The sequence below is a fragment of the Excalfactoria chinensis genome, chromosome 3 (genome assembly GCF_039878825.1).
Source record: "Excalfactoria chinensis isolate bCotChi1 chromosome 3, bCotChi1.hap2, whole genome shotgun sequence".
NCBI classification, from domain to species: Eukaryota; Metazoa; Chordata; class Aves; order Galliformes; family Phasianidae; genus Excalfactoria; species Excalfactoria chinensis.
The window spans coordinates 71,149,104-71,166,394 of record NC_092827.1 but is presented as its reverse complement, the minus strand read 5'-3'; the positions used below and the strand labels follow the sequence as shown (position 1 = coordinate 71,166,394).

At 37.3% G+C, this 17,291-nt stretch overlaps 1 protein-coding gene across 13 annotated transcripts in view; it reads left to right on the top strand.

The window, feature by feature from the left end:
• The window catches only part of RGS7 (regulator of G protein signaling 7), a 237,511-nt gene that overhangs the window by 154,394 nt on the left and 65,826 nt on the right, over nt 1–17,291 (top strand). For all 13 annotated transcript variants that reach the window (XM_072332703.1, XM_072332691.1, XM_072332704.1 and 10 more), the window contains 2 exons: nt 7,346–7,452; nt 15,933–15,984. In XM_072332703.1, coding sequence (XP_072188804.1) covers nt 7,346–7,452; nt 15,933–15,984 — 159 coding nt within the window. The remainder of the gene's footprint in view (nt 1–7,345; nt 7,453–15,932; nt 15,985–17,291) is intronic.

Below are 17,291 nucleotides of genomic sequence, written 5' to 3'. Positions count from 1 at the left end.
TCAAAGGAGTCTGGATTTCATCTTTCTATCTTTTCAATTTTAGGAGACAAGAGATGTCAATAATAATCCTGAACACTGTGATTTTGGCAAAACTGAGAATATAAAAACTCATGAGAAGTACTAGTGAAATTAGAAGATATATTTTTACATGTTGATATGGGTCGTTGTCAAGAGAGTTAAATTCCCCCACTAGAAAGTCTGATTACTAGTGTGATATACGTCGGCCTGTAAAATATTGGGGAGGTGGCAAAGAAACTAACAGCAAATTTAAATAAATTCAAGCTACTCTCCATTACTGGATGAATGAACTGTGCTGAATGAACTGACTATCAAGTGGCCAACTGACACTGTATGCTGTTTTCCCTGATATTAGGTCTGCATAATAGTTGCAGCTTAGATGAATTTCTTCCACCTTGTGTAACTGCTTGTTCCCAGTACACCAAACAAACAAACCAATCCTATCAGATGTGGGGTTTCAGCACCGCTCAGTTCCAGAACCTTTCTATTTGTCTGCCTCATGAGACTTCAGATTGCGAGTGCCTTTTGTAGGGGGGTCGTCTTATCCTTTCAGTTTGTCTTTCATAGTGACATGATTTCTGTTGACCTTGTCTGGGTAAAATCCTACCTGGTTTATGTCAGATAGTTATGTTAGTCTCAATTCACTCACATCCTGTTAGCATAAGAGGCAAGACTGGTAGTGTTCCCAAATACTACTTTGCTGGAAGTTTTTGTGAATAAAGTAGTTATTTCACACACACACACAAACACACACACACACACACACACATATACATCCCTGTCTCTAGTCCTGAGATAGGTGCATGAGACCTTATGATGTAGATCAAGTCAGACTGTCAGGGTAGTTGTTACCAGTCCTTGGGCAGGTGAGGATTCCTAGCAGATCTCTGATAGATTTTCCTTCTTACCTGCTGAGTGATATTCCTACTGGTGCCTCTGGCCTGCTGATGGCATCAGCAGCCACTGTCTAGCACATGGCACAAAAAAAAACCCTTCCTACATGTTGTGGTGACAAATAAAGAGGTTTGTGAAAGGTATCTTGGAAGTAAGCATGAATATCATTTTAAGTGTGTTTAAGTAAGTAGTGCCTCTTCCTTCACTGTCTTTTTTGCTCTCCCTGAAATGACTCTCAGTGACTACTGCTCCTTTTGCAATTCCATCCTTCAGATGGGACAAAAGAGAACAGCTCAGAGTCATGTGGGTGTTCAAGAACTTTTTTAGCTTTTATTTTCCCTTTTTTAAATGCCGCAGTCAGGCCCGGAGAGGGAGGTTCTCCTACGCTTTATGTGAGCATCAGAAGTGGGTTTTATTTTATTGCCTTAAGTTAATTCTTACAGCCTGTGTTCACACTGGCAATGAAATGACAGCAGGAGTGAGGTGAGAGTAAGTGATAATGTCTTGGCATTCGGCACTTAAAAAGAATGTGTGCTTGTGAAGTTCTGAGTCATTAATTCTTTTTGCAGGCAGCCATGTGGCATAGACATGCACTTGAGCATGGTGATGGATTTTAGATCAGAGAAGAAGCCCTAAATAACAAACACTTTATTGTTTGATGGAAAGGGAGGCAGTCTTTTTTTTTTTTTTTTCTTTTTTTGACACGGACATAATGAAAAGTGAATGATAGACTTGCAAATTTGGGGTTTTTACTGTTACTTACATCATACAACAAACTTAAGAACATAAAATGCCCCAAATGATATTCCTTTTAGGAAATTTTTCACTGAGACTTGCACAGAAGTTGCCCAGAAGAACATAAAACAGGCTCTGAAAAATGACATTTTAAAGTGGAACACCTGTTTCCATTTCCTTTGTCTCCCAGAGAATACTACAATCTACTTCAGATGCAGTGAGGCTGAAATTACAGTGGTGTGATAACTGTAAAGTGTTTTATGGAATTACGAGTAAACACAAATGTAGAGACTACATCACCTAAAACCCTGAGATGCATAAGAAAAAGCAGAATCCACACTTCTCAATGAAATCATACCCTTTGAGAGGTTTCAAAGCAGAAAAACAAGTTTATTCCAAAGAAAAACAAATAATCCATCCACTTCAGTCCTCCCCTGTGAATGTTGTCATAAGAATCACCTTCTTCCATGCATATTACCACAGCCTGCAATTTAAGATGAATGAGCATTCAATCCATGCAATAGCCTGTACAATAAGGAGAAAACTGAACTATGTTTGAAAATAAAATAAAATGAAAATTTAACAACCAGGGAGTATTTTTATTTTTTAGACTTCATCAGGTTTGTGTTGTCCCAAAGTGCTATAATAGCACTCTTAATAACAAAGTGCATTAGAAGTGACTAGCATTTAATCCATCAGAATCACTCTCCTTGTAATGGCATAGCGGATGGCTGGGCAGCGTTACTTCTCCCAAATGGGATTGCTGATCAATGTACAGTTGTTGTTCACTTCACCCACTCAGCTAAATACGGTTCTACAGTGGAGAGAAACATGAACTTCTTCTCTCAGCTTTTAGCCCAGCAATAGCATACACATTAAGAGTAAAAATTCCACCCACAGCAATATTTTGAATTCATATCAAAATATTTCATACCCTGTTGGAATGAATTGGGCTGATAAAGACCTATTTTTGTTTTTCAGTTAATACTTTTCTCTTATATATTTTTAACTTAGACCTTAGAACTTAGAGGCCCTTTTACACCCACAAAAATATTAAGAGTGATTTTAGTAATTTTGGTTTTTGAACATGACTTTCTACTTACCTGTACTGTCACTGCTAGAAAGCAATGCCTGAAACCTTTTATTCATTTAACTGACCATCTCCAAAATAAGCAGCCAAGAAGAGAGGAAGCTGAAATTTCCTCTGTTCTACCAGTTACACCTCTGTGAGGTTTGCTTCTTTCAAACTTTTCTGTGTTATGCCTGCTGCAGTTTGACTTATGCCTTCTGAGTGAGACTCTCTGTGTGTAACTGACAATGGATATGGATTGCACATTCTTATGCATAGTGACGAAATGCCTGGAAATAACAGTTATGTACATATTGCATTGCATGTTTGTGTACATTTGCCTTGTAAGAAATTGTAGTTTATTGCTTTTAGTCCATGTTCCTCCTATTTTTGGATTTTCTATTCTAAATATATATAATTAATTAAACTTTTTATCATCATCATCATAGTATCATAGTATCATAGTATCGTGCGAGTTGGAAGGGACCTTAGAGATCATCGAGTCCAACTCCCGGGATTCGAGCCCTCTAGTGTAGCAGAGCGGCAGTTTTACCCCTTGCGCCACAAGGGGGATTTGAACCCGGGCCCTCTGGTGTTGCAAGCGGTGGTTCTAACACCGTGTGCCACCGGGGGCACTTTTTAACTTGTATCTTTTATATTTAAAAGTTTTTTTTTGTTTAGTTGTTTTTTTTTTTTCAGATTTAGTGGATTGGATTTTTTTTCTTTTTTCCAACTTCTCATGAAGTTCTTAATGTTCCTAATCTCCCTCTGCCATTCTTACAGATAATGCTTCTTTAGGTCAAAATCCCCTGACTCCACATGCAGGAATACCTGGGGACTAATGGAGCTGTCTGAACTGAACTTCTTGGCATTTAGGCATGTAGGACTAGTATGCTGCTGGCTACAGTTTCCTCTTCAAGCTTATGGTTTTGTTTCCTGGTTTTGTTTCCTGAATCCTACAATTGTACTTCATTTGGCTTTTCAGTCTGATTTTAGCAAAATCAGATGTATATCTAACTGTTCCTTTTGTTTGTTGGAAATAAGAATCTTTCTATGTTGAAATTGTATTGCTCTCCTGCCAAGAAGTGAAGTGTTAGGCCTCCGTCAGTCTGATGTGAGGCAGGGTTGCAGATTTCTGGACATTCTTCACCATTTACAATTTTGTGAACATTTTTCAGGTAGTTGATCCATATTTGATTTATGTGTTATTCAGTCTCTGTGCAAATTGAAAATGCTTTGGTTATGCAGTTACGTCATTGTCAGATAATATTAATGGAGAGGATTTTAGACTACCATGTGAATGGTTCTGTTAATGTCTTTGCTATACCATACACTTATTTTTTTTTCTTTCGTTTTTTCTTTTAACGGAACAGGTACTGCTCACCTATGTGAGCTACAGAAGATCTTAGGTTGCTGTTAAAAGGATATATTTATTCATTTATATTTATGCAGAATAAATTGCTGGATTGATAGTCGTACAAATTTAAATTAATTGTCTATTAGTTGAAGGACAATACAGGGAAGTTTATATGTCTCTATTACCTCGTAATGGCTCTGCAGAGAGATACCTTAACACTGAGTCAGTGTAGATTCATCCTAATTGAATAAGGTACTTGAGGTGAAAGTATAACCCTCTTAGTCTCCATGCATAGCTGAAGATGAGACATAGTCTGTATGGGGAACAATTCAGATCTCAGCTGACCTTAATTGCTTTAATTGCCTAGAGAAAACCATCACGGTCTTTTCTGCTGTTGGGTATGCAGTAAGTTTCTCAGCAGTAAGTTAGAGTAGTATCAACTCTTACTCCTACTTTCTAGCTTTCCCAGGATTATAGGCTGCACTGTCAGCTTCCAAATAATTTATTCTCCACCTGTCTACATCCCTGCTTTCTGTTCTTTGTTCCACTTCTGCTTCATCCACTTAAGAGTTACAGAATTGAAATATGATTCAGGTTGAGAGGAACCTCAAGAGGTCTGTAGTCCAATGCTGTACTCAAATTACCATCAACTGTAAGATCAGGCAGGTTGTCCAGGACTTCAGCTTTTTGAGTCTTGAAACTCACCAAGGATCCAGACTATATAGTCAGCCTCTTCTGCTGCTTAGCTGCTCTCTGAATGAAAATGTTCTCCATATTTCAAGTCAGAACCACCCCTGATTTAGTTTATGACCATTGTCTCTCTTAATTTATTTTCTTTTCACTTGTCATGCACCTTTATAAAGATCAGGGCTCTGTTATTTGGTAATCTCTTCTTAGTCACTGGAAGTCTTTTGCTGGGCACACCCAAAATCTTCTCTTTTTCAGTTTGAGCAGGCCCGGCTCTTCCAGCTTCTCCTCACAGGGCAGTGCTCTGGTCCCCAGCCAACTCAGCAACCCACTTCTGGACTCAGACAGGTTCACTTACGTCCTTCTTGTATTGGAGTGGATGTGGTATTCACAACTGGGCATGGTAGTCCAGATATGCTCTATCATTTGCTAGGTAAAAGGTAATAATATGATCTCTTTGTGTTCTTAAAAAATATCACAATTAAGAAACCAACAAAAGCATGAATCAAATCTGGAACCTATTTAGTTTATTCTAAATCTGAAGAGAATGCGTTCTCATCTGCGTCAAGAGCTCTGTGGTAAGCCCTGTCACCCTTAATCTAAGAAATCTTTCCCTAAAAAAGTCATGACATTTTTTTTCCTTTGTTTTTCTACTCTTATTCCACAAAGATTCATAATGCTTGGAAAAAAGTCTTTTTAGACTTGCAGTGTGAAGAACAAAGAAAAGCTTAATAAAATTTTAAAATAAGCAAAGTAAACCAAAATGAAAAGAAAATCTGAAACTGACTCACCACAGAATGTATTTGCTCAAAGTATCCTATCCAAAGGATAATATAATTCTATAGCTTGAGGTAGATGAATAACAACAATACTTGGGCTTAAGCTCATTAGGATAAAATTCATGTGTGGGTTTGCACACATCCCATGTGCTGGGAGAGGTGCAACTGCATTCTTTTCTTGAATTTTCTTGTAGGCTTGTAATTTGGAAAAGCCTTGTTAACGGGGTTATGGCATTTTATAGCAAGTCAAGGAGTTCACTGCCTGAGAGAGGGTGCTGGATTTTCTTAGATAAAGGCTCTGCCAGAAATCACAAACTGTGGAAAGCACAGAGATCACAAGAATTATTTGGTATCAAATAAGCCCTTTTAGGGTTGTGTGCTCTCAATTAACTAGTGTCCAGACCCCTTTCATTCTTTCTTCACGTTTGCTGGCTTTGGCTGCCTTCTGTACCAATGAATATCCTTAGGTGATCAAATGGGTGAAAGAGGGAACTTTCTGGAATGCCAATGAAATATAGATGAAAAAGTTTGTTTGCATCTCATCCTTATGTCCAAAGTGACAATGTCTGAAACATAAATGATTCCATCATCTTCATAGGTCTGAGGACTCAGTTTTCTTTCTGCATGACATTACTGTACCTGAAACCTGTTCACGTTGATGTCATATTTCAGTTAAAAAAACATCTTCCTTTATTAGGCAGATCTCACTACTTCTGTCTTTCTTTTGTCATTTTCATCCTTCTCTTTCCCAGCTTCCCCTTATTCCCCAGTCCTCATATATGGCCTTTGTATTGATCTGTTTCATTTCCACATTGCTGGTGCTGTGCTCCCATAAAAGATGGCTTTGTCGTGGAGCTCAGAAACCCTTGTGATCTTCTCCAAGCTTCATCTTTTAAAATTAGTATGCTTCAGTGGTTGTGCACTTATATTAGTAGGTTATGCTAGGAAATAGTTAATGTTAACAGCAGAAATTGCTGTGTGCAGGTATTTTAGGGACATGCACTAGAGTCCTTAAACTGTTGATAAAGAGTATGCTAAAGACTAGGACTTATATACGTTATCAAGTGGATGACTAATGACCACCTCTTCCTACAGTATGATGTTATCATCAACCAAATATTAACAATAATGAATGAGACTTCAGAGATAATGATTTAGATTGATAATGGTCAGTGGTTTACTGAAAATACAAGAACACATATAATCCTGACTGTTGCGTATTATGGTTTTATTCACTAAAGTGAACGCAATTCTGGACAACTTATTCTAGGTGGTTCTATTTGAACAGAGGGGGTTGGATTAGATGACCTCCCTCTTCCAACCTTAATCAGTCTGTGATTCTGTGATCCTTCATTATTTTCCCAATAATGAGAGACTTGTAAGAAAAAATCTATTCTTTACTACTTTTCTGTTAAAACTAGTGAGGAATATCTCATACAGTAGAAGTCAACAATTTTAAAGTTGTGTATTCTGTAACTTCAGAAGAGGAAAATGAGGCAAGACCATCGGGATAAAAGGGACTGCTGTTTTCACCTTTGCAGCAAGTTTGTGAATGTCACAGTAGACACCTACTAATGCTGATGGGGAATTACAGCTACAAATGGGATGTCTAATAGCCAGTGATTAAGGAGAGTAAAGACTTTTCTTGGTTGTATCATTCCATTACAAAAAAAAGAGAGTGCTTTCATAATGCCAGGACCTAGACTGACTCAAGTGGCTATCTGCAGGAAATAGAAAACTAAATTGCTTAAAATAAGTTATCTAACTTCTAAAATGTCTTTTTATCTTGTTTTGATATTCAAACAGTGGAAGCTCTACATTTGGGAACACTGATGGCAGCACATGGTTATTTTTTTCCAATCTCAGACCATGTTCTAACACTAAAGGATGATGGCACCTTTTATCGATTCCAGGTAAGTGTTTTTGAGATGTTTGTGACTTGTGCAAAGGGTGGCTCATGTTAAAGAATTCATGCTAATGTTTATAGTAAGTTTTAACAATACTTTCTCTCTTACATAACCTCGTAAATGGTAGCAGTTCCTCTTAAAGTTAAAAATGGTAGAAGGATTTAATGTTGAAAATGAGGACAGTATCTTGTGCTAAGATGATAATGACCTTTTTAACCCCTAGACTTAGTGTGATAATGAAAATTGTAGAAGTATTTTGGAAGTGTAGTAAAGGAAATAAAATTGTCTTCTAGACAATGATTCCGAAAATAGTCTTACATTAGAGTGGGAGTTATTTTTCTTATTAAGCCGCTAGAAGAGATCTGATTAAAAATGGAGTGTAATGTAGGTATTCTTTCTTATGAGATGATTTCCATGTAGAAACAGGGAATCATGGAATCAAAATCCTTAGAGTTGGAAGGGACTTTTGAAGGTCATCTAGTCCAAATCCCCTGCAATGAACAGGAACATGCAGAAGTATATCAGGTTTCCCAGGGCCTGATTCAGCCTTGCCTTGGAAGTCGCCAGGGACAAGGCATCAACCACATCACTGGGCAACCTGTTCCAGTGCATTACCACTCTCACTGTAAAAGTCTTTTTCCTTATATCCAACCTATTTCTACCCTCTTTGAGCTTGAAGCCATTTCCTCCTTTGTTATCACAACAGACCTTGCTAAAGAGTATGTTCTTTGCTGTTAGATACCAAAAATCTGCTATCAGGTTACCTCAGAGCCTTTTCTTCTTCATGCTGTAGAGCCCCAGCTCTCTCAGTTTATCACTGTAGGAGAGGTGTTCCATCCCTTTAATAAATTTTGTGGCTGTCCTCTGGATGCACTCCAACAGGTTTACGTTTCTCCTGTACTGAGAACTCCACATCTGGATGTAAATGCACTAGGTGAGGCCTCACCAGTGCAAAGTAGAGGAGCAGGATCACCTCCCTTGACATGCTGGCCATGCTTCTTTTGATGCAGCTCAGGATACAGTTGGCTTTGTGAGCTGCAAGGACATATTGCAGGATCATGACCAGCTTCCACTCCACCGGTACCCTCAGGTCTGCAGTCATCCCTTTCGTCCCCCTAGCTTGTATAGGTAGTGAGGGTTGCCTCAACCCAGGTGCAAGATCTTGCTTGTAGATATGTTAAACCTCATGAGGTTTGCCTGGGCCCACTGCTCAAGCCTGCCTAGGTCCCTCTGGGTGGCATCCCATCCGTCTGGTGTTCAGACTGCAACCTACAGCTTACTATCGTTAGCAAACTTGCTGAGACTGCACTTGTGATCCTTCTGTCAGTGTCACTGAAATTAAAGAGTATCAGTCTCAGCACTGGCCTCTGTGGGACACCACTTGTGTAAATAAGAGAGGGATGGCATACGGGCAAAGCTTACTTCTGAGGGAAAGAAGTTGATGTGGTTGTTGAGTAAGCAAAAGGTAGAAAGAAATCATGGAATGAATAAGGCTCCAGTTCCTGGCTCTTTCCATGAGCAGATGTCAGGAGGACAAAATATCTGAGAATTTTCTTTTGCAAAGAATAGGACAAATTTATAGGGGTGCTGAACATTGACTTCTGCATCGGTATCAGCATACTACTGTTTCAAAAATGAGAAAGCATCATAGAATCATAGAATTACCCAGGTTGGAAAAGACCTTGAAGATCATCAAGTCCAACCACAGCCTAACCAGTACCCTATCTCTAAAAACACTCTGCTAAATCTTCATCACCTCTGCTAGCATTGTATTTCTTCTGAGGGGAAGCGTAGATGAATATTAGTTGCACTGTGAGCAGCAGAGAGTATTGCAAGTAGCCTTTTACAAGCTTTCGTTGGAGAGGTCTACAGCCTACATGTCTGGACATGAAGGCTTAGTTAGGTTTAGATGCTAAAAAGATGTCATTTGATTTATGTAAGTGAAGGACTTAGCACCTATTTGACATAAGCATATGAAATAAGTTATTTTCCTCAAGTGTTATTTGGTATATAATTGCAGTACTTTGGCAGTTTTCTGCTCTGTGGCACCCGCTGCCTTACTATTATCATGCTAACAATGTTAGAACAATTTAATTTTATGTGTTTATGTGTAGCACAAGATAAATTTATAGTAGTGTCAACTGTTAAATGAACTTGTTCCAGCCAGATTTGTCATTAAAATTCCACATTCCTTACCAAAATGAGGCTAGCATAAAATTTACTTCTGAGGCTGTTAAGTTGGAAGACGAAGATAACATACCCTATAGAGAAAATAACTATAAATGCGTGAATGCTGCACTGAAATAGCCGTTTAGATGCTTCAGAAACAGTACCCTCAGAGTCTTGGACAAGATTCACAAATTTCTAGGTATTAAATAGAAAGAGAAAACACCGAGCCTTCCAGCATCGAAAAGTTCCTAAGCCATCCCTGCAGAGAAACCTTTGCCTACGATAAAAAGACCTGACCTACTAAAAAAAGACTGGCAGACTGGCTCTAATAATGTTCTTCATTCACTTCATTTTTCATGTTCCAAAGGATGACACATTAACTCCTGACAGTAAAATTACTTCCAGTTTGTTTTAAACATGCAATTGTTATATAGAAAAAGCTAAAAGCAATAGCAATTGTCCTTCATTTGCACATATGCCATTCTACAGACAAATTTATGCTTTTTCAGTTATTACTCTTGCAACCAAGATGACTGTAAAATTATAGTTTTATCTGTATTCTAAACAATGTGGCTTTAGAAATAAACAACCATTCCTAATCATGCTTTGACTTATTTAAATTGGGTCAGTTCCTGCTATAGCAATTTAACTCAAAGGGGATAGATCTAAATATTATTTACCTTACTTAGAGAGAGGCGAGTTTTTATTCGTCTCAACAAAGCAAAGTGGAAACTTTGGTTTAATGATACTTTCTGAACCATTCTGAACATAAGGCACATTGCTTTTGCATGTTATTTAAAGCTGGGGCCAAAGAAGGAATTGACTATCTACTACCTCCCTTTCTGTACTTAAAGGCTAATACATATGAGGGGCTTAAATAAGAAAAGCAAGTTGCACATTGGAAAGATCTCCTAGGGACCAGGCATTACTCAGTGAGTGCCTATTCATCAGTATCGTCATAGCTGATAATATGGCTGACCTGATGAGGAATGCCTGATTTAACCTTTCAGCTGCTACGCTTCTGTAATTGCTTCCCAGGTAAAGAATGTTGATTTATTTTACAAATTACATACTCAGTAACATTCATAATGAAAGTAGTGTTTTTTAATACTTTTTGTTTTTAAACAAACTCCTGGAATATTGAGGGCTTTTGATAATTTTTATTTATTTATTTATTTATTTTTTAATGATTTGTGATTTAATATAATTTAATTTTCAGAGATGAAAGTTAGGTTCTGTTGTCTTACGACTTCTAAGCTGGAAAGCATACATAAGTGAGAAAAATGTGGAAATGGGAACAAAATTTGTGGTTGTGAAAGCTTGTGAAGATTGAAGCAAAATTCATGCTTTTGGCAAGATGGTTTCATCTCTGATGTCTTCAGTTCTACCACTGTAATGTTTTATTGATGAATACATTTACCTCTCCAACCTTGTTTTTCCTATATTTGTAGTGGAAATTATATATTATAAGCAGTCATTGTAGGGATCTTTTAATATCTTTGTTGCAAAATAGTGTTAATGCCAACATCACTGAGTCATCCTGCTCAGCTAACCACCTCTGGACTCAGTCTAATCTGGCCTCTGGCTGTTTAAGGTGTGTTTGAATATCTCAACTCTCTAGCCATTATCCACTGTCTTGCTGGATCATCTGTGCCTTGAGAGAAGCATTTTATTGGAAGCCAGGTTTTGCAATAAAAAAAAAAGAAGCAGGTGATCTTTTCCAGACTTGACAGATTTTGTTTGGAAATTGCAAGTGCAAGAACTAATTCATTGTCTTTTCGGTTCATATGCAGCATATGCAGGCGCAGTCAAAGTTTCAAACAGGAAAAATAATTTCAAGACCATTTGTCTTTCTGACTATCCTATCAATGCCCTTTTCTCTCTTTTTTTTTAAACTCTTCTCAGACAAACATACATTCAGTTATTCTTTGAGAAAAATCTTCTTACTTTGAAGGTGATAGAGCACTGGAGGATGCTGCCCAGAGAGGTTGTGGAATCCCCTTTGAAGATACTTAGAACCTGCCTGGATGCTTTCCTCTGTAATCGACTGTAGAGAACCTTCATTAGCAGGGAAATTAGAAAAGATGATCTCCAGAGGTCCATTACAGGCTCTACGACTGTGATTCTGTGATTTTGTAATATGTCAAGGAAGGTTTATGGGTGATTTGAATATTCCTCCCACATTCCAGTTACTGAATTTAAAAAATGTCATGGAGCATCTTCAGAAACAGTTCTTTTCTTACTACTATCAACAATGGTAGCTGAAAGATGCTTAATGGTTTCTTTCTGCAGTAATACAGTTTAATGCATAGAAATTAACCATGCTCTATAAAGGCTGATGGGCAACACTGGTTTTCACAAGTGTCTCTTTCATTATTTCACATATTATTATTGATTAATTTAACAGTAGACCCAAAACAGATGTATTTGTTTTATCATAGGATCTCTCACCATGCATAGCAGCCACTTCTAACAAATCGTTTAGTGCAGAATAGGCGCTATGTTATGGGATTTTGTTTCATGTGACTTTATTAAAAGGAGGATTATGGATTTCTGTGGTTAGCATTGGCTTATAATATAAGTCTATACTTCAAGAGAAACCGAGTGCTTTTTTGAGTGCAAAACCAGTGCTCTGCCAATGGTCACGAAAAACCTTATGACAGCCTGTTCTGTTCTGAGTGCTTAAATGGTTCCATGGTAGCACATATTGTGCTTGGTAAGCCTCTTTTCTCTAGCTGCTGACTGGTTGCTTATTCAAATTGCAGATACAGTTAAACAAAGTGCCTTATCAGTGCATACTGATAAAAACTGGCAGCATTGTTTCTGCCTGCTCTGATAAACAGTACTTGACTTTCTCCAAACTGTTCTACCACCCACCTTCCTTCCGGCTATAAGTGGGATGTCATGGCAAAATGACAAATGTTCCCTGTTTAATACTTGTTCATGACGAACTGCTTCACATTTCCTGCTGAGGAAAAGTAAAATTCCACCAGGTTTTCTACATTTCACAAATCTAGTTGATATTTTATAATTTTGCCTTTGAAAATGGTCATGTTGAGTTACAGCATTTTATACCACCTCTGAGACTTTCCTGAGGAAGGCATTTACCTATGCAGAGTTTCTAGATCTTAAGGCAAGGTACATTTGTTGTATAATGTTTGTATTATAGGACTATGTGTTACATAATAGATGTTGTAATAATGATACAATATACTCTGAATATAATTTGTAAGAAATAGTTAAACCAATCTTTGTTAGCATTCCCCAGGTATAGATAAGTTCATTTATGTGAGCAGAGTCTCCTTGCATGGCTGCAGGATTGTTTTAGTAGATCAGAAAAGAACGGCCATCTTTCTTTGCACACCCTTCTTCTTCTCAATTCTAACCTCATTCCTTGAGACCAGAGATCTTTCTATTGATATTTTCTTCCTTCCTAATCTTTTCATGTTGAATAAGGTAAAAGCATCCTCACATTGTCTTCATAGATAAACTCTCCAGCAAATTCTTCTATGGGGCTATTAGATATCTGGACTGTGAAACTATGTGAAGACTTTTGGAACAGAAGAGAAAAGATGTGAACTTGGCCCTTATGTTTAGAAGTAGAGTACTGTGATGTATTTTATCAGGCTTCTATTTGAGCTCATGTAATATTTTTCTTCCTGTTGTTGTTGTTGTTGTTTTTTGTTGTTGTTGTTGTTTTTCCCCTCTGTGCTTTATCCTGTAGTCTTATCTTCACATCAAAATTAATTTCAGGCATATTCACATGGCTGATTGTGAGGAGACTTGAACTTTGTTCCCACTGGGAGCCTGCTGGCTTGAGGCCAGCTCTGGCTACCTTGCAGTACTAGAGCGGTTAAGCTGTGCTTCTCAGCAGGTCCCATTAAATGCATTCAAGCACCGTGCAGACAAGGTCACAGCTTGCAGCTGGGAGGCTGCTTGTGCCTGCCTAGTTGAGAGCAGCAACAAGGAGAGCTCATACCTGCTTGTTATTCTCCAACAGAAAGGTTCTTGTCTTCCACAGTCACCCTTCTTTTGGAGGCTCAAACAAGGAATGCATTGAAATGACCTCTGTGTTTGTATGTATTGTTATGCGAACCCCTTTCCCATGATGCAGTGTTTACTTTCTAGTAAATTTTGTCTTTTGGCTTACCTTCTAACACATTAGAAAATCTTTTATAAGTATTTATTGTGTACTTTGCTAATTAAATCTTATGTTATATTCTGTTTTATCTTCCCATCTTATCTCCAGAGGGATGGTGTCATGGGAATGCTTAGACTCCTCCTTACTAGCATATGTATATTTATTTGCTTTTTGAATGATTTCTTTTTGAGTTTAGCTAGTTGGAGATTGCCAGTGTCATTTTACTGGTCTGTCACTGTGTTTTCTCTCTAAAGGTAATTGAATGCCTAGTAAGGTCTCTTTCAATAACAGTGATCTCCCTTCCACCTTTTCATCCTTCAGTTGTTTCCCAATGGACCTTCCATGCCTAAGAAAACCTCTGCAAAGAGACTTTCTTTGGCACTGCCTCATAATCTCATGGGTTTGGATTAAAATCAGAAGACAAAATTTATTTTTCAATTATCATCATGAGGGGCTGGGGGGAGGGTTGCTTATCTAATTTCTAAAGGGAAATCTGAAGTTTTTATGAGAAGTATTGCAAATATTTTTACAATCGTAAGAATCTTTGCCTTTTTACTTCTGAAAAGGCTCTTTTGCTGTATCTTTTTCTAGCCCTCTTCCACCACAACTTGCTACTCATTCACAAACAATATCTGAACTCTAGCCAGTTTCAGCTCAGTACCTGTTTGAGTGAGTGAGACTTCTACATGTTTGATGATTCCCCCTTGTTGGATTCTTCCTTGATAGGTTTAGCTTGAACAAGCGTAAGCAGATGTTGAGCTTTTGTTCTTAGGCGTCTCCTAAAACGCAGTTTGTATCAAAGGATGTACTTCTTTCTCCCCCCAGGTCCTAAAACTTAAATGAAAGTAACTTTACGCTTTATGTGATTGGCATGGTTAAATTATTTTTATACCTTCTTGCTTCTTCAGGATTTTCTGAGTGCTATTTGTTGTTGAGTTCACTTTCTCTTTCCATCTGTGCTTGTAGCACTCACTTTTAGTGGCACAATGAAGGAACAGTTTGTAGGAAGAGTGACTTATTGCTTCTTCACTAGAGAGAAAGAAAAATACTGGCAAGAAACTTGTCTCAGCCTTCAAAGTTAGCTTGTGGTTTTATTTTTTCATCCTTTAGCTCATTGTTATTGCTTAGTAAAAAGCAAGTCTTAAATTGCAGTTATTAAAGTTGATAGGTCATTTTTACAATGGAGAGATTTTTCACAATGTATGTTTCACCTGGTAGTGGGTGTAAAAGTGTCACCCTTCAGTCCTGTTGATTTCTGGATAAACATTAAAACAATTTTGAGGTAAGTGGGCAGCAAGAGAGGTTTGCATTTGTGTTGCTGACGGATCTTTGAGAAAAAACAACAGGAAAGGGAGAGTGAAGCAGAAAGTGAGCCTAAGGAGGTACCTGTAATTTGAAATAAATCTGCTTGTACTAGCGCATGTATTTAGTTAGGTGAATCCAACTTCTCAAATTATATATAATTCTTGTGGGCATATGTATATTTATAAAAGAATGCATTAAGTATAAATATCATAATCATTTAAATTTTCACTGGAAAGCTAGATTTTTAAAAATGAAGTTCTTGATGTGAAAAATCCCTATATTGTTTATATTCATTTGGTAGACAAGAAGTGTTTTAGCAGCGCAATTTGCACAGCTTTCATGATCATAGTATTGAACTAGTTATTAATCATTTTATTGGCTTTGCATTAATAAATCATACTTTAAATGATGTTAAATAATTAGGAAAATAATAGACTTCCATAAATGAAAACAAATTTGATAACTATGAAGACAGGATATGCTAATTAGCATTTTCTAACAAATAGCTTCTAGAAAACTTGAGTGTTAACATACAATAAAGAACTCTCCAAACCCAAGAACTGAATGTATCCAAAAGTATGTTCCATCTTTTCTTCCTCTAAAGCTGATTCTTAGGTTGTGTGATGAGTATGTTGCTAGAGAAGATGAAAAAGTACCTTTAAAAATACAAAGAACATATTGTTCTTTTCAGTGCCATTCTGACACTAGTTCAATAAACGAACATACAAAACTAATTTTCTATTTTGATGCCTATTTCAAAATCATCAAGTTAATATTATAGTAGATCTGCTAAAAATGTAAATCCAAGAAATGTGTAATGCTTGCATTGTCTAACTTGAATTCCCTACTTTTTTTTTTGTTTTGTCTATAGACGCCCTATTTTTGGCCATCAAATTGTTGGGAGCCGGAAAACACAGACTATGGTCAGTGTGGAAATCTTTCCTATTTATTTCAGGAATTATGTATTATATGAATGAACGTATCATTGTAGTCTATCTTGTTTAATCATTCCACCATTAAAAAACATAATTAATGTCATGTAATTCCTGTGCAATAATTGCTGATATTGAAACAAATGCGTTGTTACCCTTTTCAAAGTTTATTAAAGCAGACGTCAGATTTGGTGTTAATTTGAGAAAATAACAAAATCCTCAAAGGGCACCCAATCTGTTTTACCATTTACAATTTCTATTTCCGCCAGGAAGTGTTATCATTTACAGTGACAAAGTCTTAATGAAGCAGAACACATTTTATTGATAGCTCTGCAATATTCTCAGGTTCAGATCCAAAGATGTAACATGTTATGGTCTCTTTTTTTGATAGGTGAAATTTAAAGTTATTTGCTGTGGTTCTAATATGAAGTGCATTAAAAAATACCTTGTTTACTTTCCCATTATTTCATTTTCTATTCATAATTTGCATGCTATAATTACTGATGTGTACTTAGACCTGCAAAAAATCCTCAGGCTAAGCTTTTCCAAAATTGATAACCAGAATTAAATGTCTCTGTACAGCAAATAACCTAATTTTTCCATAAAAAGAGATTATCAATGTACAGTCTCTTCACTTCATCTGAAGGCAGGGTCACTTATTTAGGGTACTAAGCACACACATGATGGCTAACCTTTAGATAAACTAAAATTTTTAGTCTCTATAATCTTTTGGAAATTTAGGTGGGTATTTATTTGTAATGTGAGTTCAGTCTCAGTGCTTGGGAGCTGAAAACTGTAGGGGTCATTGTAAGGGTATGTCTTGTTCTCAGCTGGGACAGTGCTGACTTCCTTCATAGTGTCTGGTATAATATTGCGTTTTGGCTTTGTCCTGGTTTATCAGTATTCCATATTAGGAGAAAAATAATGTTGATAACACACCGATGTTTTAGTTGTTGCTGAGCAGTGCTGTACAGAGACGAGGGCATTTTAATTTGTCAACTTCTTAGGCTGTCCTGCCAGCCAAGAGACTAGAGGGCACAAATTGCTGCACAGAAATAGGACAACTAACTTAAACTGACCGAAGAGACATAGGAGAAAAAGGTACCTCCTGTGGAAGAAGGGATGGACAATTTGGGGAGCATATAAAGAATGCAGCAGGACGTTCAGGAACAAAAAATGTTTTTACAAATGTATTAGCAGTAAGAGGAGGAGTAAGAGCCTTCATCCTTTACTGGAAGCTGCAGAGAGTATGACCACTGAGGATAGGGAAAAGACTGAGGTTCTCAATGTCTACTTTA